The following is a 27,768-nucleotide window of genomic DNA, read 5'->3' as shown; positions in this document are numbered from 1 at the left end:
TAATCTCGAGTTCATTGGGGGCACCTGATCTTGGATGTGGATGGGTCAATTAATGTTTCATAAAATTGTATTTTGTATTTGTTAACTTTAGTTAATGGACTAGCTAACATGAACTAACAACGAACATTACTTCTACAGCATTTATTATTAATCTTACTTCATGTTAATTTCATTATTACTAATACATTTTTAAAAACAAGTGTTGTATCTGTTAACATTAGTTAATGCACCATGAACTAACATAAAAGCTTTATTGACATTAACTTTTACCAAAGATTAACAAATGTTGAAAAATGTTAGCTAATCCATTAACAGATACAACCTTATTGTAAAGTGTTAGCAATAATATCTGTAAAAGTTTGTTAAAAATCATATTGCAATGTCAAGATAAGGTGGTTAAAATGATCTCTTAAATGACAGGTACAGAGTTGCTGATATTAAAATCTCTTCCACTGCCTCTTACCCATAGACTGTAAAAAAAGATGGACAACGCGACGTTGCCTCCCTCCATTGTAATAAATTGAAGCCAAAAATCTCCGACATGTTACGTAAAAACGTCAGTTTGGAGCCAAGGCATGCGCAGAAGGAATCGACCGTGGAGCCAGAGGCGGAGCCGCGGTATCAAACTTCCCCCCAAACGATCACGCGACCAATTCAACCTCGCCAATCATAACGACACGCCCCGTTTCTATAGCATCAAATTACTAGCTAAAATGAAACTTTTCACAAAAATGAACACTTGAACATATATCAGCGTGATAACAACTACTTGAAAGGACCAAAACCATCTTTCGGAAACTTTTATTGGAAGTGTAAATAATTTTTTTATTTAGAGCAGAGTCCCATTCGTATGAATGGAGAGGGCGGGGTTATGACTTGTACTGCAACCAGCCACCAGGGGGTGATCAAAGAGCCAGGCCGTGTGTCTCAATTCGTTCCCTTGCTCCCGAGGTCGTGAATCAGTATATTGTGTACACAGGTTCGGGCACTGGTAAGGACCCTAGCTCACTTCACATTGGGACAATGTTCACTTATTTTTCTGTCACTTGGCTGCTTAAGCGCGTTGTAATCACTCACAGCTGTTACTCATCAACAACCGGCAAAACCAAATCTCTGACTTAATTTTAAAAACAGTACATTGTGAAAAATGCTGTCATTATTCTCTTACATATCTGCGCATAAAATTGGAGGCATATAATTACATTTTAAATGTAATAAATATATTTACAATTTTAAATAAATATTATTATTTTAAATATTGAGTAGATTGTGGTCCCTTACTGTGTAGCAATGTGTGTTTATAACATTTGTCTTTATAAAAGTTCTGTAACATTTCATAAAGTTTATTGAGTTGGATCACGTGATGTTCGGTTGGCGAGCTTCAGAAAAGGTCACGTGATTTCCGGTTAGGGAACATAGGGACCATCGATGCTCACTGGTTTTTGCGTTGCATTGTGGGTTTTTCTAGGGAACGAACGTTCCAGTGCACTGAACGGATTTTGCGATTGAGACAGCCCTTAAAATGGCCGACTCCCTGATCAGTGCCCTACCTACTGAACAAGGGAGCTGATTGAGACACACGGAGAGGCTCACTTTTCAAGACTTATGAGGCACACCCGCTCTTACCCAATTGAAATGGTTTATGACAGTTAAAGGATTGCTTCACTTTCATAAATCTGATTATTTACTCACCCCCATGTCATCCAAGATGTAAATGTCTTTCTTTGTTCAGTTGAGAAGAAATATATATATATATTTTTGTGAAAAACGTTTCAGGATTTTCTCCATATAGTGGACTTTAATGGACCTCAACAGTTTACAGTTTCTATGCAGTTTAAAATTGCAGTTTCTAAATGATCCCAACCAAAGATCCCAACCAAAATGTAGATCATTTTGCTAGATAAGACCCTTATGTCTCAGTTGGGATTGTTTAGAGCCCTTTGAAGCTGCTTTAAAAATGCAAATTATCTGAATGTTTTTATGAAAGGGGAATATTCCTTTAAATAAAATATGGAAATGTTATAAACATTATTAAAATTGTATGCAATTTAATTTACAATTGTGGCAAATCAAACTTTAAACCACTGTTATGCGTTTCTTAACCTAAAATCCTTTTTTTCTTAAAATACCTTTGTAACGCTCTGGTTTCTTCTTCTCCTTCACATACACAATATAACTGATCTCCCATGCAAAAGTGAACACAAGAGAATAATAACTCTGATCTGTGTCTGTATATTGGGTTACACGTGTAACATAGGCACTCGTTTTTGATTGTGTTTTCAGGAGCGTATTATCGAGCGGCTGAAGGAACAGAGGGATAGAGACGAGAGGGAGAAGAACGAAGAAATCGAGAGCAACAAGAAAGAACTGAAAGAACTTAAGGAAAAGGTCGGCTTACTACAGGGAGACCTGGCCGATAGAGAGGTGAGGAGTATTCCACTTATTCCCTGTCCAGCAGCACAGTTTGGCTTGTGGGTCTGAATAATAAGTCAAATCTTGTTGAGTAGAGCTTTCTAAGGAATTGAACTTGTGGTTTTTCTAGCTGAAAGATTTTGAAAAAAAGTACAGATGCAAACTGTGTCAAGGTAGTACAATAATATTCTGACTTGGACCACTCAGATTGAGATGTTGTGACCACCTGGCCTTGTCAACATAACTGTTGATAGCTAATGTGCTAAATATGGATTTACATAATCTGGCTACACATTTGTGAATTGCATTTGGTGTCCAAATATATTCAGTTCTTATATCAAAACCTGTACTGTCAGCTAAAGCCTAGAAAATAATAAATCCCAACTGTTAGGAGAAATGCAATATTCAATACGCAAAGTATTAACGTCAAATGTCATATTTTTAACACCTGCTCTTTTTTCAAACATATTGTAGCCTTTGTTGATTGTTTATTTGCAACAGCATTCACGTGGCAGGTTTTGGCAGGTCGCATGCAACTAACAAACAGACAAACAGCTTAGAGTCGTCCAGCCGTGGAGCTGAGAATCGCGTTGTGCAATTCAGATGCCGGCTTCGCATTTGTAATGCAATAATCCTTTATGCGTCAGGCCGGGATTAAAGAGGCTGAAACTGATCCCAGGACAGCATTAAAGAGCATCAACCGTTGAGGACACTGTTGCGACGTTTCTCAATCTTTTGTCTTACAAAGATCATCATAAACCCGTGAATGCATCATTACGGGAATCATGAATCACTTGATCCAGTTTACAAAACCAGTTTGAAAAATCTGAAACTGTTGGGTTTACAGCAGTGAATTCTTACGTGCCTTATTGCATGGCTCTGGAAGGCTTGTAATATAATGCAACAAGTCATATGGACTCCTTTTATGATACTTTTATGGTGCTTTTGTGTCCTGTTTAAAACTTGAAAGCCCAGTGTAATTACATTGAAAAGTGCGACTACCACTTTTTGTTCCACGGACAAAAAAGTCTGGAAAACTCTGACATGCGTCAGTAAGCGAATTCACATATTCCAGTAACAAATCAAAATGTTTTAAAGTGCCCCCCCAGAACCTCCTGGAACCTTGAACCTCCTTGTTTGGGAACCTCGGATAAAGACAGACTGATCCAACAGCCATCCTCACAATCCCAGAAGAACCGTAGTGATGAGAACATGCGGGACCCACAGCACTGTCATTCCTGTTTGTCTGTGTGTGTGTGTTTGTGTATGTACGACAGGAAGATAAATGAATGCTTCTCAATGTGAGGGAACGACCCCTCCCCAAGAGCCACCATTCATTTCTCTTGCTGTCTTCAGCTTCGCTCGCTCGTTCACTTTTTGGTATGCCTTTTTTGTTTTTCTCTCTCTTTTCCCCTTTTCTCTTTTGTTTCTCTCGATAAGGCTAACGTCTCGTCGATATGCAGGCCTTTAAATCATTATTAATGATCATGCTCGTGCACTCGCACCTCGCCTTTCCCTGAGCTCTGCATCTGTGGCTATTTTATTATTTAGGTTATTCTTGTTTGCTGTGATCTCCGCATTCCTCTCTGCCGTCTGCGTCGGGAACGCGGGCGATACGCGGTCCCGCCATTTAACCACTTCCTCGCTCGCCCCCATACGCCTCATTTCTCGCACAGTACCACATGTTCTCCCTCGGCTCCTATGTTTTTTCTCTTATCGTCACCTGCAGGGATTTTGTTTCCCATCTTTATCTTTGCTTCCAGAATTCCTTAGATGTTTATGTAGCATGAGGGTGAAGCTTGTTTCCAGGTCAAAAGATTTTCAAAATCCAAACAAAAGTGTACGGAATTAAATAGTGCGTAAAGAAAACGAAGCCTCAAGTTCCCAAATATATAGACTTTTCCCCTTCCTTTGCATGTGTGTAAATATTTAAACTTAAATCTTGCCAAAACGTTTATGGGCTGCATAAAGTACTCATGAGTACTTGACAAATTATATATCATTTTGCTTTCGAGAATTAGATTTTACAGTAACAATTCAGTGAGAAATGTTCTTTCTGCATAATGCAAAAATACCTAACAGCCCTAAAAGTCACAAAATCTAATTTCTTATTACTTTCTTTTGATTGTGGGATGAAATTTTACCTTAACATGTTTCTGATGGGTTTTATCGATGCATGTACCCGTTTAATGCACATCCCACATATTTGCATTGGATCGCTGCTGCCGTCTTGACCCGCGTGCAGCAGACTCCCATTGCTTAGCGATCTGTTACATCCCGGTTTCTCCCGCATCGTGTCTCTTCTGAGTGATGACCTTTTCGTTGAGAGCGCTTTCGGCCTCCCCCGCGCTCTAATCACAAAGTGTGGAGTCCAGCATATCCCATCATTCCCCTTTTCTGTTTTCTTTACCAACGGGAGAGAACGCGGGGCGGCAGTATGAACATTAAATGTGTATTTTTGGTCTGCGGACTCCAGTCGAGTGTGAAATTGTGGGGCTGTAAGCGGAAACTGTCGGAAAGGCCTCATGGATGGAGGCCTGCAGTTTTAACGGCGTGCCTGAGACTCGCCTTAACAAAACAGAGAACTGATGTACAGCATATGTGCGGCCTAGAGAGCTCATTTTATAGCAATATTTGTTATGCATTGTTGCAATGTATTGTTATTCTAGATTTGATTTCAGCAAATCGTTTGCCATAAAGGACCTGTATTACCGTGAATGAAAAGTTCAGCCAAAAATTACAGTGCTGTCATTTTACTTATCTTTTTTTGGTCATGCTTTTCTAGTTTTTGAAGAATCACAATTGGAGCTTTTTAGCTTTTAAGGTGCAGTTTTAAATTTTAGCAGGATCTGTTGACAAAAATGCAATATAATATACATAACTATTAGGGATGCTCCGATCGATCGGCCGCCGATCGGTATCGGCCGATAATGGCATTAAATGACTCGATCGGTGCTCGCTAAATCTGCCGATCTCATAAACCGATCTTTCTGTTTACTTTTGTCATCAAAAGGATCCGGAATGCGGTTGCAATTAAAGACATTTTTTACGTAGACGGTGGCTGAACGCAGTCAAGCAGCTGTGAGGAAAATAAAAGTTTAAACGCTCAAAACGTTAAGACGCATGCAAATAAGAAACTTTTGGCATGAGGATGCAATTGTCCGTGATAGATATGTGTTGTATACGCTGTTTGATGGGGATGTGAAGACGCCTCGCGCTGTTTACCGAAGCGCGTCCTCATACGCATATCTCTGTAAAGGCAAAGAGAGACATACAAATCTGCACGCTGCACACGAGCAACAGGTTGTAAAAATGCTTATGATGCTTTACAACCTGTTGCTCATGTGCAGCGTGCAGATTTGTATGTCTCTCTTTGCCTTTACAGAGATATGCGTATGAGGACGCGCGAGGCGTCTTCACATCCCCATCAAACAGCGTATACAACATATATCTATCACGGACAATTGCATCCTCATGCCAAAAGTTTCTTATTTGCATGCGTCTTAAAGTTTTGAGCGTTTAAACTTTTATTTTCCTCACAGCTGCTAGTCTGCGTTCAGCCGCCGCCCACACACACAGAAGGCTGTCATCAGTGCACGTGAACAGAGCGATCTCTCTCTCTCACGTCTTAAAGCTGCAGTAACCTAATTCATCTCTCAATAAAATCACTCTCTGCTCTTGACTAAAGAATTTTTATACTGCATACGAATGCGTGTATATTTAATTAATACAGTAAAGTCTGTGAAGTGTTTTATTTTCAGTACTTTTAGGAGATATAAGCCTTTTTAAAGCCATATTAAATTTCTCTTTGCAGAATAAATATTTGTTGTGCTTATTTATTTGAGTCTCTATTAAAACAATAATATACCTAATTACTGCAAGTAATATAACAAAGGCAACATCCGTGGTATTATTTTATTTAGAAAGATTGTAACAGTTAGTCATCAAAGAGCTTGCATATCAGCTTTAAAAAAAAAAATCGGAATCGGTATCGGCCGATCACAAAGATTACAAATCGGTGATCGGTATCGGCTGCAAAAATCCTGATCGGAGCATCCCTAATAACTATATTATCTATGGCGGCGACGGTGGCATTATTTTACCATCGAGATGGTATTGCACCAATTTACCGTGGTGGTGCGGTGGTTATAGTGTGTGTGTGTGTGTGTGTGTGTGTGTGTGTGTGTGTGTGTGTGCGCGCATTGATGCATATATAGGCTTATATATAATGCATACATATATATGGAAATGTATCAATATAAACAAGGACCGTCTGCTGGCTGTGTGCGTTTGTATGAACTTCTCGCTGGGCAAGATCTCCTATATTTATAATTTTTAAAAGACTACCGTAGCTTCTCTATTTGCTCCGAAAGGGAGGGGTGAGCGATGGACTGAGCCACTGGTTGCAATTCTCACCTCTAGATGCTGCTAAAATCTACACACTGCACCTTTAAAAGAGACACAAAGCACTAATAGGAATTGTATACTGTAATCTCTTTGCTATGTTCAGTGTCTTATGAAATCAGAAATAAAGGTACAAAAGCTGGCTTGAAAGCACTGGCCAGCGTTGCGATCAGAATATTCACACGGGTTGTTTCAATGCAATCAGGAACCATGGTGTTATATAAGCAAAACCTTTTGCTGCTTCCCATTAGTTGTTTTTCTCTGAACCCTAATCATGTGCACTAAAAGATGAATTGTTCTCTAAGTGTTCTACTTTAGCGACTGATTCAACCTCTCCATCCCTCGCCCCCCAGGCCTCTCTATTGGACCTGAAGGAGCACGCCTCGTCCCTGGCATCCTCTGGACTGAAGAAGGACTCCAAGCTGAAGAGTCTTGAAATCGCTCTCGAGCAGAAAAGAGAGGAATGCACCAAATTCGGGAGTCAACTTAAAAAGGTGAGACAGACTCTTCATGGGAACTCAAGCATCACAGCCAGCAAGTGCTGCAGGTTTCGTCAGCAAAATAGCCAGGGGTGTGTAACAAGCTATTACGGTGACTGGCAACCTGTTAGCAGCGCTGCGACAGCATTTAAAACGATGACAGTGAGCTGAATGTTTGCTCAAGTGCCCTTTCCCTGTCGAGTGGAAGATATTTGAGAGGATATTTGGTCTGTTTCAAACTCTAGTGAGCTCCCTCATTGTCTGCCTGCAAAAGTTGCATCCTAACCAAATAATCCAACAGCAGCCTAATTGACTTAATCTGAAATACAACAACTCTGTTAAATCTCACATGAAGTGTACAAGACATTCAGTAGACTCCGTTAGGTAATTTTTTGTAGCATGTTGCTGCAATAATAATAATAGCTTTTCAAAATTTGGGCGAAGTAATCCTAATAAAATTAGCTAAAACAATATTTTTTTCTTAATACATTTCAAATTATTCAGACACTTCAATTAAAATGTATTTATGGGTCAATGACAAAAGAAGCTCATTAAAACATAAAAATAAATAAAAAATGGATGTAATGCATATTTTTGAGTCAGGAAAATGTGTTTAAAAGTTTTGTTTATTGAACAGCATTTCAGTACAAAGTGATTTTTTCCACAATATTTTTGATATCCCCATTTGAAAAAATGTCAGGTGGTACAACCAATCATTGTCTAATTGCCAGATAAGTTTTAATGCGCTCCCCAAGGCCGCCTTAATGCACGGGCTTACCTGGGCTGAAGCCCAGGCTCCTCCCAAGTTCAAGGGCCTCCCAAGTTTGCGTTCATTATGAGCTGAAAAGGTCATATTGTTTTGTAACTTGTCAGGTTTTCTGTCAATCACTCTAATTGAACGTTACATGGCTGCTGATTGGTCCGTTGTAACTTAACGTGAAATAAAATGTCAGACGTAACATATTTTTTATTCCGCGTAATGTAATTAAATGCGCGTTGTCAACTCATTCAGCCATAAAGTGTTTTACTGGATGATGTGATATAATGTTGCCTAAATATAAATGTTTACTGTTTATACTTTGTAACCTCTTATTAAAAGGCCCATGATTGCGGTTGTATACCTTGACATTTGAAAACATCCAAGATTGTTTTACAAAAGTTTTTCAGTTATCCCAACATTCAAACAACTATGGATATTCATAAAATTTGTTTATAAGAAAGGTTTCAAACATAAATAATGCCAAAGTATCTTATTTAGATTTTTGTCATTTAAACACCATTTGTAACAATTGTCTTAACCTGCTAATTTGTAGGGACAGTCGCCCCTACTGCCATGTTACAAAACAAAAATCAGTATTTATTATTTAAAATACTGAAAATGTATTTAAACTAAGTAGTTTTGATAGAATAAAGAAAGACGTGTTATAAATGTATCATTTTTTATAGTAAATAATGCCCCAGACACAACAATATGTATGTTGTGTCATTGACCCTCATTCAAAACAACACACTGAAAAATGCCTATGTTTGGGTAAAATATGGAAAAATTGGGTTTACTTGGGAAAATATAGTTTGTTCATATTGTACCCAAATAACCCGGTATTTTTAGAGTGCACTCTCCATTGTATGTTAAGGTTTTAATTGAGCTTTTCGCAATGCATTCTGGTATCTCTTTATTCTCTAAGCATACAACACTGACATAATGCCTAAACATGCCAAAAATGCCTAGGTAGGCAGCTCTGTTTATTTGTAAGTTAACAGAGCTATTTTTTGCATTTCATTATTTAGATTGCCGCCACACTCGGAAATGCATGACAAATACAAATGCATATAATCCATTTTAACAGACATCTGTCAGTTTGAAATCAAAAATTGGATTTCCGAAAACACAACTTTTACCTGTGAAAGAGAGCATAAGCAAAAACTTTCTCAAAAAACAAAGCTTTATTTTCCCATCCCTTTTATATTTTCCTCTTCTTCCAGTCAAAGTGTATGCATTCACGTGCGCAGTGTAAACGCTATTGTGCAGACGCAATTAACCTTACTACTTATAACACAATTGAACTTCTTTGTATCCTTTTTTACTTTTTTCTTGAAAGTATATTTGGTCATCACTCTTCATGTACCTGTATCACCCAGTTCTTTTTCTTTCTGTTTTTCTTTTTATCCGAAAGCGCTCTGAGCTCATGTCAGGCCATCCCTCCAATCTTGTAAGTGCATCTCTGTGTAAAAAGCTTCCCTTAGCAGCACTAGTCGTGTGTTTGTGTATGAGTGAGCAGAGCTTTGCTTGCATGAGCTCACGGCTTATCTGAAGTTTAGTTTCGTATGTATGTAAGATGGAGAGGATATGTTCACCAGCTAGCGAAGTCTCTGTGTTCAGAAATGTACTTGCATGAGATCTTTTCTTATCTAAAGTTTGAAAGTGATGATCTTGTGTGCTTTGATGTTTCTTCGCAGTGAATTTATTGGCGTGTTCATGAGCTGATACTGTATCTGTCGCATCAAACTGTGTCTGTATCTTCTGTGCACGTGCTTATAGAGATGCTATAGTTTATGTCCTTATCACTAGTCTCAATCCTTAGTTTTTCTTTTTGAAACGGTTCATAAATTTGGTCCACCTTTGATCACCCGCAGGTTGATTCAGATCTTCTTACATGGAGTCATTTTGATAATGTCGATCCTGTTTCTCTTTTATTTAAAAATGTCAAGCATATTTTATGCATTTGATATTTATTTCATGCACGTAGTCTAAAGAGTGATATTGAACTATTCTGTGCATCAATCACCGTCACACACACACACGCAGACCTCTTTACATGACTCGATGAGAAGACCTGGGTCCCATCATCTGTTCCAAGAGTAATGAAATATCTGGCAGCGTGTGTACGTCTGTGTTAGCGAAGGGTCTCGTATAAAAGTGGTGCAAGTGAAAACCCGTTGACAGCTCTGCGGGCGTCTTCTCTGATTGGATGAGACAGCGAAAGGGTGGGGGACTCGGCTGTCCCTGTGTGACCGTCAGGAGTGCACGCTGACGGTGTCAGCCCAGTGTTAGAAATGAGAACAGACGTGTCATTAAGACATCCAACCCGTCTACATTACACAAAACCAACCAAAAGTCCTCGCTATAGTACCATAGCTACTTCATGTGGAGACGCATCAAAACTTTCTCGTTTTCACCCTGACTGCGCGCACATGCAGACTTGTGCCGATCAACTGCGAGGTGCTTTCTCACAGGGACATTTATAGGCCTTGCAAGTCAGCACAAACACACATAAACATGGCTGCCAGTCATCAGCTTCGTGTTGTTTTCACGTAGACGTTTTGTTATTGTGCCCAGTCAAACATTCAGAGGCATGCAAACGTTATTAAGCATCATTATTAAACCACTATTTCCCACAATCCTGTGTTTAAGACAGAGACATGTGTGATGTGGTGCCGCGTGGATGGTCCAATACCAATATTTTGCACAAAGCTTACCAACAGAGATGGCTGAGATGAATTTATTTCCTACCCTGTCTGTTTGTGTTTCATGCACTGTAAAAAAATGCAGCATGAAGTTAAAACAACCAAGTCCACCTACTATTTTAAGTTTTGATCACCGCACGTACCGTAACATCACTGATAAAACTAATAGATTTAGCACACACAGTCAAAAACAATATTTATAGGAAAAATATATGTTCAACTTTTTTCTTTCTTTTATTGTTTGATTGACATAAGGTACGTTTACATGCAACCAGAAATCTGTTTGTAATCGTATTGATTGATAAAAATCGAATGCAAATTTTGATTGTATTGGGGGGGTTTGGGGGTTGTAGTTCGATGTGTGATCTGATCATCAGGAGAGAAGTACGCATGTAAACGTGTGAATTGTATTTTCTCAATCAGATACAAAAATACATTGTGCAGATGCGCAGAACATCTGTGATCAAGTTTATATCTTATATTTACGTCTCATAAATTTCATCACAGAGACATGCAATAGCAGGACAATGACAACGCGCCTTATTAAAGTAATGTGGTCACGCATTGTACATTCTATGGCATTCATGTCTTTCATACCATTAAACTACACAAAACAATCAAAAAAACTTCTTAAGCACAACTTTGTCTAACTCTGTACATTTATACAGAGATAAAATGTGAACTTGACAAGAGGGGTGTTCTTTCCTGCGGGTTAAAGATGAAAGAATTTTGTTCATCAGTTATTGGTATTTGGACTGTGAATAGTCATTGGGATGCTTTTGGTCTAGTTTTGAATGTCCATTGGAATAGTTTTGATACGGGAATCTGGCAACCCTGGTTGTGCGTTTATGCAAACGTTTGGTTCGGATTATATAGAACGTACATGTAAACAAACATTTTAATGGCATGTAAACATAGCCATTGAGACAGATAGCTTTAAAATCTACTGTAATGCAACTATCTAATATAATGTCACCAGCAGCCATATCACCCTTTAGCCAAGACAGCATGCCCACTGAAGCTGAGCAGGGCTGAGCCTGGTCAGTACTTGGATGGGAGACCACCTGGGAAAACCAGGTTGCTGCTGGTAATGGTGTTAGTGAGACCAGCAGGGGGTGCTCACCCTGTGGTCTGTGTGGGTCCTAACACCCCAGTATAGTGACGGGGACACTATACTGTCAAAAAGCACCGTCCTTCGGATGAGACGTTATACCGAGGTCCTGGCTATCTGTGGTCATTAAAAATCCCAGGATGTCCTTCGAAAAAGGGTAGGGGTGTGCCCCGGCATCCTGGCCAAACTTGCCCATTGTCCTACTAATCATCCCCATATATACTAATTGGCTATATCACTCTGTCTCCTCTCCACTAATAAGCTGCTGTGTGGTGGGCGTTCTGGTGCAATATGGCTGCCATCGCATCATCCAGGTGGATGCTGCACATTGGTTGTGGTTGAGGAGATTCCCCCGTTCATATGTAAATGTAAGGAATTATAATGTAACACATCAGATATTTTGCCCAAACAGTTACCCGAACATTCACTTAAAATATAATCCATTATATCTACATGAATTCTTGTCAAAACAGATATTTTTAAAACTGTATTTCTGTGTATATGTGTATATATCGGGTCGCACGCTTGCATGTGTGGGTAGATGCTTTGGATCTGTCAATCAGCGCGAGGAAAATCATAAATAAAGATCATTTTTAATGACTAACATTGGGATCACTAGACGAGGGTGTAATGTACTTATTTTTATGAAAAACTCAATTTTGACCAAAATTAATATTTAGAATTTCTTTCTCCTGTAGCTCAAAATTCCGAATTATTTTGCAAGCACGGGTCACATTTATTAGTTCTCACAGAAAAATATGTTCACATAAACGTATACAGCCCTAAATTAATGGCTAACTAGGATTGGCCATCCCCTCACTCTAAACCATATTTAGATCCTAATGTTTTGCCAGCTGTCTCTATTATTTGTGTGTATCGTGCATTTTCATATACAAACATTCAATTCTCTGCTGGTCTCGTACGCACAGACTAGTCCATCCACAGATGACAAGCTCTTGGCGGTCGCAGTGGAAACCTACTCAACCTCTGTCCGAGACTTTAATAAAGCTAATTAGTGGGGCCTTAACGTCACCTTCAAATATTATCCCCTGTAAACCAGAACAGTCTTCTTTCACCTCATGCCAGACTGCAGTGGCTGTTCAGGGTCCAGACGCTCGGCTGTGCTGTACAATTTTCCTATACCAGTTTAATATAGCACGTTTTTATAAAGTAATTTGTCTGCAGAGTAACTGCCAATCAAAATATTTTGTGGGATTTTTGACCCGGTTTTAGAGATAGGCCTACTTAAATATTAATTTAACAACACCCTTAAATATGAAGGGGCTACTAGTTGTAATGCGTTACTCCCATCACTGTTTTTAACACAACTTGTGTTGTCCCTTTCATTTATTTTAACATGAAATAATGCCTTAAATGGAATGACACACACAATGTGTAAAACATTAACACATAATTTTTTGCAGTGTATGAAATTTACAAAATATCTTCATGAACCATGATCTTTACATAATATATTAATGATTTTTGGCATAAAAGAAAAATGTATAATTTTGACCCATGCAATGTATTTTTAGCTTTTTCTACAAATTTACCCATGCCACTTATGACTGGTTTTGAGGTCCAGGGTAGGGCTGTCGCGGTGAAGGAATTTAGCTTGGAGTGATTTTGCTTGTCTAACTAGCCCGTAATGCACTTTTATTTGTTAAAATAAAATATTTTTTTAAATCCAGAACAATTGGTTCAATTTCAATTCATCAAATCGATTTTATTCCGATTCTCGGATCGATTTTTATTCTTGATTCTCGATTCAACTCGATGAATATAGATTATATAGAATATTAGAATATATTAGAATATAGACTTAATGAATGAATGACAGGCTCGCCTCTCGTTCCTTGGTAAAAAAAGTGGAGAAGACTAGTAATTAGATTAACGTTGATCTTATGTTCAATGTTTGTGGAAAAAAATGTATTAGTGGCCTGTGAGAATTGCTTTGAATCAACCACGAAAAAAAAAAACGTTTAATCGAAAAATCGATTTTTTTTTTGCCCAGCCCTAATAAGTACATGTTAACGATATGCAAAAGGTACAAACCCCCAAAAGTAAACGATGTCTCCAACGTAAATCTCTTTTCTTAGACAACAACAAACACACAGGTTGTAGGCAACAGTTTACTTCCTGGGATTGGTGATGTAGACAAGACTGACATTATCATAATTCCTCCCGCTTCTGACTCAGCCTGTAAGTTAACTCCTGTTTGCATTGCATTTTGAGCGAATCTTTCAAACATGGTAAGGAGGGTCACATTTCCAGTTGACGGCAGATCAATCACAACGTACAGATTAGCTGGCCAATCAGGGACACAGATATTTGGATAAAAGCGTCTGCTAAATGTAAATGTAGCTCCATGGAGCAAAAGAAAATCTGTTAATAAAGCAGACTGTAATAGCATAGAGGAAATCCTGAAACTGTCTAGTCGATGAATGATTATCATGTTTACATTGTTTCACACAAACATTGTTGATGAAAAATTTGCATATCTAAATGCCCAGGTGAAAGTCAAGTGTTCAGTCAGTTAATAATAAAGCCTCCTCTATTAAAAGGGTTGCAACACGCACATCTGCAGTACAGACGCTGTAGATACACAAAGATAAAACCTTTAAAGGTTTTTATTTAAAGTGGTTGTAATGTCACTAAGCAATCAGTTGTATTATGGCACTTTGTATTTGTGTTGATCAGTTAGATTAATTAAAGTAATTTTAAACTTTAAAACTGCATTTAGAGGCAGACGATGATGCTTCTGTTATCATAGTTTCACAATTTTTCACACGTTCACTGTATGATTTAACAAAATATGAATTGCCTAGTATTACATTTAAATTGAAACATTTACAAAAAACAAATTACTCTCTTAACTCTTGACAATTGATTTTGACTTTATTATACATGTATGATGTGTAAAACAAGAAGTGCATAGACTTATGAAATTAATGTAAAAAGTGCATTTGTTGCGTTTGCTTGTCATCCATGTGGTAGGCTTGTCAGTAGCGTGGTAATTAGTGTTGTAGTACTCGAGATCGGTCTTCGTCTTGTCTCGGAATCGACCGCATTTTTCAGTTGAAGAGGACTCTGAATTTTATTTCAAGACCACTACTGATGGTATATCACGAAAAAAAAAATTATCATTATCATAATTTACTGATTTTTACTTTTTTTTTTTTATTCTTCTCTCATGGCAAACACACACACACACACACACACACACACACACACACACACACACACACACACACACACACACACACACACACACACACACACACACACACACACACACACACACACACACACACACAAACAAACACACAAACAAACACACACACACACACACACACAAACACACACATTAGTGCCTAATCATATGCATATTCCACATTTTATCATAAATGTTTTAATTCAGTGACATTCACTGGTCTTGGCTTGGTCTAGACCAGTAATTCTCAAAGTGTGGTCCGCCAAACCCCCCCAGTGGTCCGCCAAAAGATGACCTAAATTAGGCAAGTGTTTATACCAGGGCTATTCAATTGGCGGCCCGCGGGTCAGACCCGGCCCCCAAGGTAATTTGATCCGTCCCTTTATGTAGTCTGTAAAAAAGACATCTCTAGAATAAATTTAGTAAGTTAGACAACGGGCCCTACAGTTACGAGTTGATGCGCGTGCGTCTGTTTCATACAGCATGAGCTGCAGAGCGTGAGTCACGTGACTGGTGCGAACAGCTGTGTCACGTGTTTATATTCGCGCTTTGGTCCACAAGTTCAACGCGATCGCCTCCCCCGCTGGTCCCCGCTTCTCAAGACGCGATAGCTGACTGTGGTGAGTTAAGAGACCGGACTCTATGGCTGTTTTAACTTTATTTGTTGTATTTCCAGCTTTAAAACACCAACATTTACGTTACATGTCTTACTAAATGAAACTGCCGTTTTTCCAAAATTCAAAGCATCGTTCTCACACAATAATGCAATTTAAACGAGTAACAGTTCATTTACACCACTGTATGAGAAACACTGGTCTAGACCCTTCAAAGTCCTAGTCTTTTCTCGGTCTCGGACGGTCTTGGACATGACTTGGTCTCGGTTTAGGTGGTCTTGACTACAACACTAGCGGTAATACAGGATTGCATTTACTGCGAAAGCCCTAGTCCAAGGTCACCATTTTTGTAGTTGAAAAATGTTAAAGGTACTTTAAAACAGTTCAGACGAATATGTTTTTTAGTGGCAACATGTAGGACATTTATTTGTGTGCACACTGCTAAAATCTAATCTTTAAGTATGTTACTTATTTTAAGATAGACATTTTAAGCAAAAAACTGTAAAAAAAAAAAAAAGTGAAATCTATTTCCAACTATTTTTATGTGTTAGGTTCATTGCAACACAGATGACACATCTGTGCACTTACATTACACACATCCGTGATGCAAATAACACGGTGCTCCTGTGTTCTCACTCTGTTTGCGTTTTCACAGCAGACAGTTTTTTTAGCAGGAAGACACCTGCGTCCTTTTAGAGGACTTTTATTAAAGAGACATTACCACAGTTACTCATTGTGCCCGACTCCTTTAATTGTCTGGGGAAGCGAGTTGATTTACTTTTCATTAAAGCAGGTCCTTGACCCAGCACTTTAAATGCCTATAATGTCACTAATTATTTTGATGACTTCAGTATGATTGTGTTTCCATCCGTCCACACGCACACCCTGTAATGAGACAGTATCCTGGTGTGATGTCATGGGCTGCTTACACAGAGCCTGCAGGTGTGAGTGGATGTCTGAGACTTCAAAACACACATGACGCACAAATATGACTTCTACACATCTTCTCATGGGATCAAGCAGGACAGCCTCTGTGTCTGTACTCAGGGGAGTGGCATCATAACCTAAATCCTGAGAATAGATGCTTTGGGCAAAAAATGTAGTGTATATTTACACATCATAAAAAAACGTTAACATTTGAATTACTGTTTTAAAAAATTGTTTTTGGACTTGAGGCCTGTTTCCACCAAGTTCAACATTTGAAGTATCATATATTCACAAATATTTTGTTACAACCAGACTGTTTATAGAGAATTGTCACAATTTAAAAAATAAATTTCAGATACTGTACGTGCTGTCTGCCGCTTTATTGGAAGAGCATTGCATCAGCAGTTCCAAAGGTCATGGGTTCATACAGGAGCATGCATAATGATGAAATGTATAGCTTGCAATGCACTGCACTTGGTTTTAGATAAATCCATCTGCTTAATGCATAAATGTAAATAATATTTATTGTAGTGTTTTTAACAATAATAAAAGTATGAATAATTACAGATGTGGCAGATAAATGTTCAGACGCCTTTGAACAGATCTTTACAGGTTGAACTCAAAAAGAGTCTACATTTTTTAATGGTTAACGGTTTGTTTTATGCAGGCGCAGTCAGCCGCAGTAGAGGCCCAGGCGAATTCGGGGCTGTCGGAGCGCATTGCCATGCTCGAGCAGGAGGTGGCACGTTACAAAGAGGATGCTGGTAAAGCACAGACGGAGGTGGACCGACTTCTGGAGATCCTCAGAGAGATGGAGAATGAAAAGAATGACAAGGATCGCAAGATCAATGAGCTGGAGAGGTACACAGACACACACTCACCTTTACTGGGCTGGTTAAATGGCAAGACGTCATTTTTTTTATAAAGCTGATTATAGTTATAACCCAACAAAAACATTGAGGAAGGTCCAAAAAGTATTAGATGTTTGTCAGATCTAGCTCACCAAAAGCTTGTGAAGTGTTTAATGTGCGTATCTCTATAGAAACCAAACCAAATTACACAAATAATTATTGTTTTCATCACAGTTACGGATGTGATTTTAATTTTAGTTCATTTATTTATATACTTTAGTTCTCATGTGTCTGTCTTTAAACACTAGCTCTTACACAAATTGTTCCTGACGCATTGTACTTTATCATGTCTCGCTTTGCTTATGTTTGCCAACCAAACAATCATTTTATTTGGTTCGTTCTTTCATTTCTGTGACTCCCACAAATCCATTTTCCATTCTCCATCTGCCGTGAAGTTTAATGCTCTTTCTTATTGCCATTGCACGCTTTGGCATACTGTACAAGTGAGCATGTGTGCATGTAAATTTGCTACTAACAGATTTGTGATCATCCAGACTGACGTGGCACTCCTTCGTCCCTGCCCCAAATCACACACGTAATGTGCTTTCATTAATGCATGATTTTAATCGTATTGTGTACATAGGGGCTCATAAGTGCCGTAAGATCTTACTGTTATTATAGTAAGTCTCTATGGGACTACTTCACCAAAGCGTGGACATGGGGTTAAACCATATCTCAGTTTCTATCTCGCTCATCCCATCTCACTCATTCGCTGTCCTTCTTACCTACTCAATCATATCATATCCTCAATTTGTTTTGGCAGAAGTGTGCCGTTTTGAAACTTGCAGGATATTTGGAGTACCTCAGTGCTCATCTCACAGCATCGTGGGATGTTGGCATTGTCATGGATCACGTCTAGTAGATGCATTGCAGACATACATTGCAGATTTTGTTATAATCCATAACACATTTCTTTGAAACAAGGTACGTTTTGTGCAACGTGATGTTCTTCACCTTAAGTGATCCTGCAAACTTCTCTTTTGGAAGCGTCTCATCTGATTGGAGGCCAGTGGATGTAATTCCCTATATTAGTTAAAGATAATTTAAATTCATAGCAGTCCATTAACAGTGACGTTGTCAATAAGTTTGTTTTATTTTAGATAATATATACTAATGAAACGGATGGCTTATTTTAACAGAAATATGCGTCGCTTTTATGCACGGCGCATCATCGACCCATTAGTCAGTTTGTTGTATACACAGATGCTTAAAAGTGCAGCCTGTTCCCTCTCAGCCCACCCTTGTGCAAAACCTGAGTGCGTGCTATGTGTGTTTTTCTCCATTTCTGGATGTGTTGGGGTTTCTGTCAGCGAGTGTTTGCCTTGGTATAAACATCTGTTTTCAGCCTGTGTAATTGGACTAATTAATGTGAAGCAAATATAGGCCTGTCTCTCATCTTGGCTTGCATAAATAAATAAAGGAGATGAATAATTGAAATAAGTGTAAACACACGGGAATGTGAGGAAGAGTTTAAGAGGAGAGTCCGGCCTGGAGGTGAAGAGTTTTGAATGGGGTGGGTGTTGACGTCGTCTATTGACAGGAGACCGAATTCGAATGCCAAACGTATGAGCCAACATGCTAAAGAAGAGCTCTGACAGGGAAATGCATTTATTTCCTACTAGATTTTCGCAGCCAAAGCTGGCAGCGGCACGGGCCACGTAAGAGTTTTAAGGTGGATTGCTGTTAATTCATAAATATTAATCTGACTAACATTCGACATCTCTCACGCTTTCTTAACCAATATGTGTTAGGAGAGGATTAGAATAAAACAAACTCCATATGCTTGGCTCCATGCATCATTCATGTCAACGGTTTCTGAAATAAACGCAAGCCGTAGTTGTTAACCGAGGTAATTACCACTGAGAGTGGGGTTATGCTCTCGATACACAACGGGGAGGTCGGTTCTCAAAAAATCCTGCATTGTTCTCCATGTCATTGCCTCGCAGTTCTTAAGAGTTTGACTGTCGATTCGGTTTTGACGGAAAGTTATTCAGACGCGTCCTCTTTTCTCAGCGCCTGCGTTTTTAATCAAGACGCCAGTGGCAGGTGGAAGCAGCGCTTTCTGTTCTGAACGAGATTCGTGTTTTCAGTCAGGATTACCTTTTTCAGGCAGAGATGGAGAAGCAAAGCTCCTCTTGTTGAAGATCAGTGATGCGGAGGCAGGAATTGCACAAAAATGCCTTCAAAGTCACAGAAAAATGTCAGAGGATGGATTGGGAATAGTGATATTTATTTCATAAGTTTGGCAGTGGTAAATCTGCAGTAAATATGAAGGATTGTACAACTCACTGTTAAGATAAGAGGATACATTAAATACGGCCAACAGGAAAAAAAGTTGCAGTTTTAATAGATACACTGTCAGAAAAAATGGTGCACCAGTTGTCACTGGAGTGTTACCAATGCAAAACAGCTTTACACCTAAATACTGCATATTAGTATTTCAAAGGTATCTATTGATATCAAACCTAATGGTACATATTAGGACCTCTTTAAAGGGTACCGGCCCAGTGACAGTTAGTGTGCCTATTTTGACCATTTTTCCTAAGTGTACATTCTTTTGCAGGAAAAATGTGGCGATATATATATTTTCCTTGACTGTACATGGAAAATGTATTTGTTTTCTTATATGACTAATTATGTAGCTGATGTGGAAAGTAACCTGGTCCAAAGCCTAGCAAGCTGCTTAAAGAGATATCTCTATGCGTCATAATTGGTAGCTGTTCCAGGAAGTAGGTATTTTAATTAAGATGCATTGTTTTTGCCAAATTCAAAAGCAGCAAGTGTTCTTGTCAGATCCCATACAAACCTTAACCAAAACCAAAAGGTAAATTCAAAAAGTGGACAAGGTGAGAGAAGTAATGACTATAAATATTTAATATAATACCAAATAGATAATCATACAATAATTTATTCATCATGTCTGTCTGTGCTATGTGTTATGTTTATTTGAGTTAGTTTGGCAACATGATGATGAAAAACCCTACTTGAATCAATTGTGAGTTTTTTTATTTATGCATTTGGCAGATGCTTTTATCCAAAGCGACTTGCACCACATTACAAGGTATACATTTTTTACCTCTGAGGTATACAGAAGCGCAGGAGCATGTGCAATTAGCTTTGTACATGCTCAAAAAAATTTGTCACTGGGGTGGTACCTTTTCAAAAAGTAAACGTTTGTACCTAAAAGGTGCATACTGGTACTTCAGAGGAAGATATCTGTACCAAAATGGTACATATATGGACCTTTTTGAAAGGTACTGTACAGAGTGTAGAGTGCTTCAAATCCGTCACTAGTGAGGTTTCATAGACGTCACCTACCTATTCAGGCAGCTTACTAGGTTTTGCAACCAAACTTGTCAGATGCTGTCATCACGTTTGTGACGTCTCGCTATGTGTACTGTTAACATGCTGTCTTTAGATCTTAACCCAACTTACTGTGTCTCTCTTCGCCCTTCTTTCTTTTCTCTCTGGAATGCTGTCTTCCTCCAAGTCTGGTTTCAAGGTTAGTATGCCTGCTTTCCTCGGCCACATTTCCTTTCAACAGTAAATGCACTTCCTCAGGTTGTATTTTATAGTAAATTCTTGAAGGAATAGTTGAGACGAAAAAGAAAATTGTTACAGTCATGTTTCCTCCTGTTTAGTTCATAAGTGAATCCCTCACACTGGTTTTATGAATCTGATCAATGGGTTCATTGAATTCATGACTACAAAATGAGAAAAAATTCACACAGGTTTGGAAACTAGGCAATGAAAAAATGTTGAGTTGAGTTTTCTCAACCAAGGTGCCAAATAAAATAAATTATTTTAATGATGGGCCTGACTAAAGGCCTGCACGATATTGAAGAACATACAATGTGTCACGATAATGCTTAAAGTGTGTTAAATCAATTTGAACTTAATAAAATATGTTTAAAAATGATATAGCAAACAAGCATGTTTTACGTTGATTATCTTCCATACGTCAGAGCACACATAAGCAAAGATTTGTGTTCCAGTTCCTTTGCTTAAACTTTGACTATACAAAACCTTTGAAAGTATCAAAAGGATTAAGTTATTGCAAACTATTGCAATATGCACATGTCCAATATTTCCAGTGAATTTTCTATAATGCGCTGTCCAAGCCTAAAATCTGTGTTTTTGGGGTGAGTGAGGCGGTAGGGAAAAACGTAACTGCTGCTCGGGGAGAATAATTCAGTGGTTGATTGTTGTGTGGGGCTGCCCTTGGGCGATGCACTTAACCCCAATTTGCTCTGGTTGCCTCTTTCGCTCCCATTGGACCTTCTTCTAAAATTTCTGTGGAAAAAACAAAATTGCTCTGACCTGAATTGATTAAAGGTTGAAAGAAAGGAATGAGGAAACCTGGTAAGGTCAGGCAGGCGCTACAAACAGAAGACTTATTTTTGTCTTATTAATGCATGTCAGCTTTCCTGTGACGTCTTCAGAATGTGTACCACTCCACAAGAGAAAAAAGCAAAAAAATGCATGTCAGGTCAAAGAAAATAAGAAGGAATGTAAAAGCAGGAGAACATCGGTGGATCCCTGCAGAATTTCCAATTGGAGCGTTAAGAATCTTCATCATTAATTTCTACTGAAGTCACGTTAAAAAGCTCGACCCTACCGCTGGAGCAAACACTCACCTCTTTTCTTTCACACTCGCCTTGTTTATTATTTTGAATTTCTTTCTAGTTTGGTGTGGAACAGAGATTTGTCAGGTTTTTATTTTTTCCCCTGTTCTTACTCTCCTAGAAAACAAGCATAATGGTATAGGAACGCCTGACAGAAGTGTCATTCTCTCGCTGCATTCTCCTCCACCTCTTTGTTTTTTGCACTTTTTTGATGTATTCTCTGGAACTCGGCAACACAACAAACAGGGAAGATTTGATATCTCCCCCACATCAAGGGCTGAGGCGTAATGAAAAGGAATCCGTGTCATGCCAAAATGAATTTTCCCCAGTGTTACGCATTTGGTTCTGAGCTCCAGCCAGGGCCTCTTGATTTACTCTACAAATGCTTGACAATAAATGTGATGTGTGCCGGTCCCTGAAGGATAGATGCTTCCTGCCTCTCTCTCTCTCTCTCTCTCTCTCTCTCTCTCTCTCTCTTGCTCTCTCTCTTGCTCTCTCTCTTGCTCTCTCTCTCTCTCTCTCTCTCTCTCTCTCTCTCTCTCTCTCTCTCTCTCTCTCTTGCTTTCTCTTGCTCTTTGTCTGTCTCGTTTTTTTCTGTCTCACTCTCTGTTTTGTTCTAGTAATAGGCTTGATTGGCATGTCAAAGATATGTACATTTATTTTGCAGTACTTGCAGCTTGCATGCAAAGAAATTCAACAGTGTAGTCAAAATGTGATCTGCAAAAATGTAATTTGTGAAAAGTCATTTTTTGTGACTTTAGTCTGGATTTTAAAAGTATTGTCACAAATAGTTAAATATTTATTAAATTGCATACATTAAGATTTTTTTTTAAAGGGACTCATCCAAAAAAAAGCTCCTCTACATTTAAAGGCGGAGTCCACGATGTTTGAAAGCCAATGTTGATATTTGAAATCACCTTAACAAACACGCCCTTACCCCAATAGAATCTGGACCTTCTGTTGATAGACCCGCCCCACACATACACAACTCGGCATTTGATTTGATTTATAAGTGTGTTTTGGTAGTCGGCCCGTCTCCTTTTCCAAAGCGTTTTTCAAACATCGTGGACTCCGCCTTTAAACATTTTTACTGTTTTTTTACTGTTTTGCAATCCATTCAGCTGATCTCCGGGTCTGGCGGTACCACTTTTAGGATAGCTTAGCATAATCCATTGAATCTGATTAGACCATTAGCATCACACTCAAAAATAACCAAAGAGTTTCAACATTTTTCCGATTTAAAACTGGACTCTTCAGTATTTACATCGTGTACTAAGATTTTCTAGGCAGATATGTCTAGGAACTATTCTCTCATTCAGGCGTAATAATCAAAAACTTTGCTTCCGTACCATTGCTGCAGGAGGCGCAATGACATTACGCAGCAACCGAAAATAGTCCCCTGCTATTTAAAGTTACAATGGGGACTATTTTTGGCTTAAAATAGGTCATTTTTTAGTGCAATCCTAATGGTCTAATCAGATTCAATGGATTATGATAGCTATGTTATCTCTGCATGCGTTCACACACATCCTGTAAAAATCCCATAAAGACATGATGTGACCCGCAACATCTTAAGTTTGCTTATTATTTACAATTTTTCTCTCAAAAAACCATGCTCATGCATTTATTTTCTGATTCAATCATAAAGTAGCGCAGTACTGTTTTATTAAGCTGGTGAACAATAGTGAGGAGCTCCTTGATCTCTGCTTCTTTTCCGTTTACAGCTGTTTTTATCAGCATTTTAAATCAAAAAGCTGAATGATAACCAAACAATAACATACACGTCGTAACATACATTGTTTGTTCATTGTTCCGTATCTTTTGTTTATACAGGACAAGTTCCAGAAATCTTACTAGGTCCCCATTAAAAAACAATCCCAGAATAGATTTCTGGGATCAACATGCTGTGTGAAAGGGGTTAAAGAAATGAAAAAAAAAAAACATATAAATGCAAGATTATATGTATAAGAACTAGTACAATTGTGCTAAAGGTAATTTTCAAATAAGCTGTCGTTTGCAGTATAATTTATTTCCCCTTTTTCCATTTCATCCATCTTCCTCGCATCCATATTCTGACCTTTGTTCACAGTTTACATTTTCTTCCTCTTTCGTTATGTATTTACTTATTTCTTTTCCATATGTAGAGCCAGTGGGCATTTCTGAACTTGGCTTCACTCCTCGTTACTCTGGTGCAGGTTTACAGTTTGCATCTATTCCACCAGCAGGTGAAAGGCACGGTTCCACACAGACAGGGAGGTCTGCTTCTCCGATATGCCCGGCTCTGAGAACACCTCAGCCTTTCTGTTGTATCTGTGTGCTTTCCAGTTACCTTTGGCTGGCCTGGCCTCAAGGCCGGCCGCATAATTAACTAGATTAGTCAAGGGCAGGAGGGAATCGTCCCCAAAGACCTCTCCACGCGTCACGTACCGGACGAATGTCGGCGTTTAGGATGGTACGCGAGAGAGGTGGGGACACCCCATCGTGCACCTGGCCACAGCAGATCCCTCTCTTGGCAGCCTCGGAAGCCAAACTCTATTAGGCTTGAAAAGTTAGCACTGACCGCAGACAGAAACGTGGAAATGAGCCCCGCTATCACATAGCGGCCTGAAGGAGCAACTCCTGCCAGCTTTCCTTCACCCGCTGCTAGAAAACTGCCACAGTCGGCTAAGAACCTACATTTCCTGCTTTTAATTTGTCCCCAGCTTAGGGACGTGTCTTGAATACCGGGAGATATCCGGCCAACTTCAAGATGTGACATTAAAGGATTTTGAAGGAGATGAGGAATGGTGTAAACACGCATGCTTAAACATTTTGCAAGCAAGTCTTTCCACCTCCTTGCGTGTTGGTCAAACAGGTCACGGAAGTGATAAACAGAGGGGTTTCTGTCCTTAGTCAACCTTTTGCTGTTTATCCTATCTTGGACTGTTAGTATAGGCACACTTGCGTGCTATTCTGTCAGCATGCTTAAAGGAAAAGTGGGCCAAAAAGCTTTGGATGAAAATGCCGAGTTGTAACCATCTCCAGCCTTTAGTGTTAAACAGGTCACTGGCCCAGTAACATAATACGTTTTTTATCCAGAACTCCTAATAACGCAGTGATGGATTTATTTTTTCAACATCGATTTCCGTGTGCATTCGTCTTAAAATCGCACCCAATTTCACCTCTGGGTCTTGTTTTATGTTATTATGTGTCAGGTGCGATTTGAAACCTGGAATAACGTTTTCTTTATTGCCAGACGGGCCTCATTTCTCCTGTTTGGTGACCACAGAATAAAATTGTTTAGAAATGTAGTTTCGTGTTATTTTGGAAAAGAAACCGTTGAAAGAACGATACTGTATTTTGAGAAATTGAGCACTAGAGATGTCTCATTCGTTTTTGAGTTTCTTGGTTTTTCTTTTATATTAGATGACCTTGCAGTGCTGGTGAGGAACATACAACAACGTTTGCTTTTGGCCTTAGACATGCGGCATGCCTCATCACGGCATTAGGTTGTCAACAAGGACCCGCTCATCCCTGAGGCATAATTTGGCGAAGTGCTAATGCAAACGCAAGCGGTTTTTTATTTGTTTTTCGAGAGGTGTTTACTAGATGTATGTTTCAAAGGCTTCATTATGCTAAAGTTTGAAACATCTTTACAGTCCAAAGTTAACAGACTTTCTGATGTTTGTTCACACTCTCCGGCCAATATCTCCAGAATTTCAAAGTACTTTTAAGCCTTACCCTGTAAACATTGCCTGAAGCTCTCTTGGATATGAATTATTAATTTCGAGATCTGGACCAAAATAATGAATTATTACTTTTGATAGCATTCCAAAGTCGTGCATCGTGAAAAAAAGATTAATTAAAAAGCACAAGGTTCGGCTGTAATGTAGAACGTGAAAAATATTTAACCAAATAACCTTTTATGAGCATCCGCCTTCATGTCTAGATGTATAATATGTATTTTTTTTATCAAAATGAGACAAACAGGACTCTCATACTCGTGCTTACATGCTTTTTTATTTACCTACCCTGAATATTGTTGTTTAAGGACACACTGACACCTTAAGCACAGTGTCATTTTGTTAGTATTATAGGGGCTTTAATGCAACATAAAGCCCAGCATGTGGCCGGAGAGGTGGATGATGGCATAGGGTTGTGACCCAGTATACAGAGTTTTATTTAAAGGAGAGGAAAATATTCGTACTGGAAAAGATGAAATAAAGAAGGCATTCTCTCCGGCCTGTAATTGGGGTCTGTACCTTTGCAGTTTGGTTCAATATATAAAGACATTTCCATTAAGGTTTTTGTGTGTGTGTTTTTGCTGTGTTAACAGGAGAGTAAGATGGTCTCCTCATATTCGCCCTATATTTAGATGATGTCATTGTGTGCTTAGGCAGACTAAGCAGGCACAAATAGTAGATTTAGATGTTACTGGCACAAATAAGTATAGTGGTTATATAAACAGCACTAGCCTCTGCATGCATTTGTATATTCAGTGAATGAAAAATGATATGCATCTCCTACACGTGTTGTGCAGTCTGTTCATTGTCTATTGTGAATGCATTATGGTGTGCATTGCACTGCATGAGATGTGCAGTATCGATAGGTTTAGCTTATAGGGCGTTATTGGGGATTTTCAGGGGTCATTTTTTCCAGTTTAGACTGGTTTGTGTTAAACCTGATTATCCATGCTATCCTAGCTTGATTTAAGAGCCTTCCAAAGTGCATCTTGTCTGCTGAATCTCAAATGTTTGATTCATTTTATGCCATAACACTTCTTTGTTTTACATTTCCTAAAATCCTAATACTCCGTTTACTTCCAGTTTTAAATTAGATTTTGAGTCACAGTTTTCTGATCTCAGACTTTTGGATCTTACTGTATGTGAATTATAGCTTAGCTTTTGTGTATGTGTGATTTGTGTGGTTTAGTAGTTTTTTTTGTACTAATACACTGTCCGAAAAACTGTACCTTTTCTGTTGCTGGGGTACTACCCTATGGTACCGTTCTGTACCTTTACAGGTATATGTAGCATAATATAATGTTATAACTTTTGGGGTACATTATTGTACCTTAAGGATCTATTGTGTACCTTTAAAGGGCTGGGCAAAAAATCACCTAGAGAATTTTGACTAGAGAAGCTAGGCGTTCATAATCGTGTAAAAACGCCTCCTTAAAGCAACACTATGTAGTTTTCATGTAAAAATGACTTACAGCTCCCCCGTGTGGTTGAAAAGCGCAACAGTGCCTGGTATCAGACACTCATTTGCAGGCAGGGGGAGGGGCTGGGCTGTGTTGCCTACCCTCCACCGCCACTTTCAGCGTGTGCTTGTAGCAGCTAGGAGGCTGCTCAGGTTGCAGCAACAGTACAATTTGTCCAGTTAAAAGTTGTTCTATCACTGAAATAATTTTAGAGACATTATTTAAAGGTAAAAAAACTACATAGTGTTGCTTTAATGTATGCGATTTTGCCGAGTTTCTCTGTGAAATACGGCTATGTGTAGTAAATGCCGCTCCATTTGAAAGCAGGTGATGGCGATTTACTACGAATCACCAAACGGGCTTTACTGATGAGATACACACGAGAATCGCAGCCTATTTTTTGCCCAGCCCTACTTTAAAGGTA

At 38.9% G+C, this 27,768-nt stretch overlaps 1 protein-coding gene across 8 annotated transcripts in view; it reads left to right on the top strand.

Moving 5' to 3' along the window:
• erc1b (ELKS/RAB6-interacting/CAST family member 1b) overlaps positions 1-27,768 on the top strand; it is a 242,174-nt gene that overhangs the window by 79,630 nt on the left and 134,776 nt on the right. For 4 of the 8 annotated variants that reach the window (XM_065265800.2, XM_065265798.2, XM_065255287.2 and 1 more), the window contains 4 exons: positions 2,284-2,424; positions 7,170-7,310; positions 9,470-9,505; positions 17,294-17,487. In XM_065265800.2, coding sequence (XP_065121872.1) covers positions 2,284-2,424; positions 7,170-7,310; positions 9,470-9,505; positions 17,294-17,487 — 512 coding nt within the window. The remainder of the gene's footprint in view (positions 1-2,283; positions 2,425-7,169; positions 7,311-9,469; positions 9,506-17,293; positions 17,488-27,768) is intronic. The other 4 variants (XM_065265801.2, XM_065265799.2, XM_065255288.2 and 1 more) reach the window with 1 other exon arrangement.

This window comes from Paramisgurnus dabryanus, chromosome 1 (assembly GCF_030506205.2).
Source record: "Paramisgurnus dabryanus chromosome 1, PD_genome_1.1, whole genome shotgun sequence".
Lineage (NCBI taxonomy): Eukaryota > Metazoa > Chordata > Actinopteri > Cypriniformes > Cobitidae > Paramisgurnus > Paramisgurnus dabryanus.
This window is presented reverse-complemented; position numbering and strand designations above follow the sequence as displayed.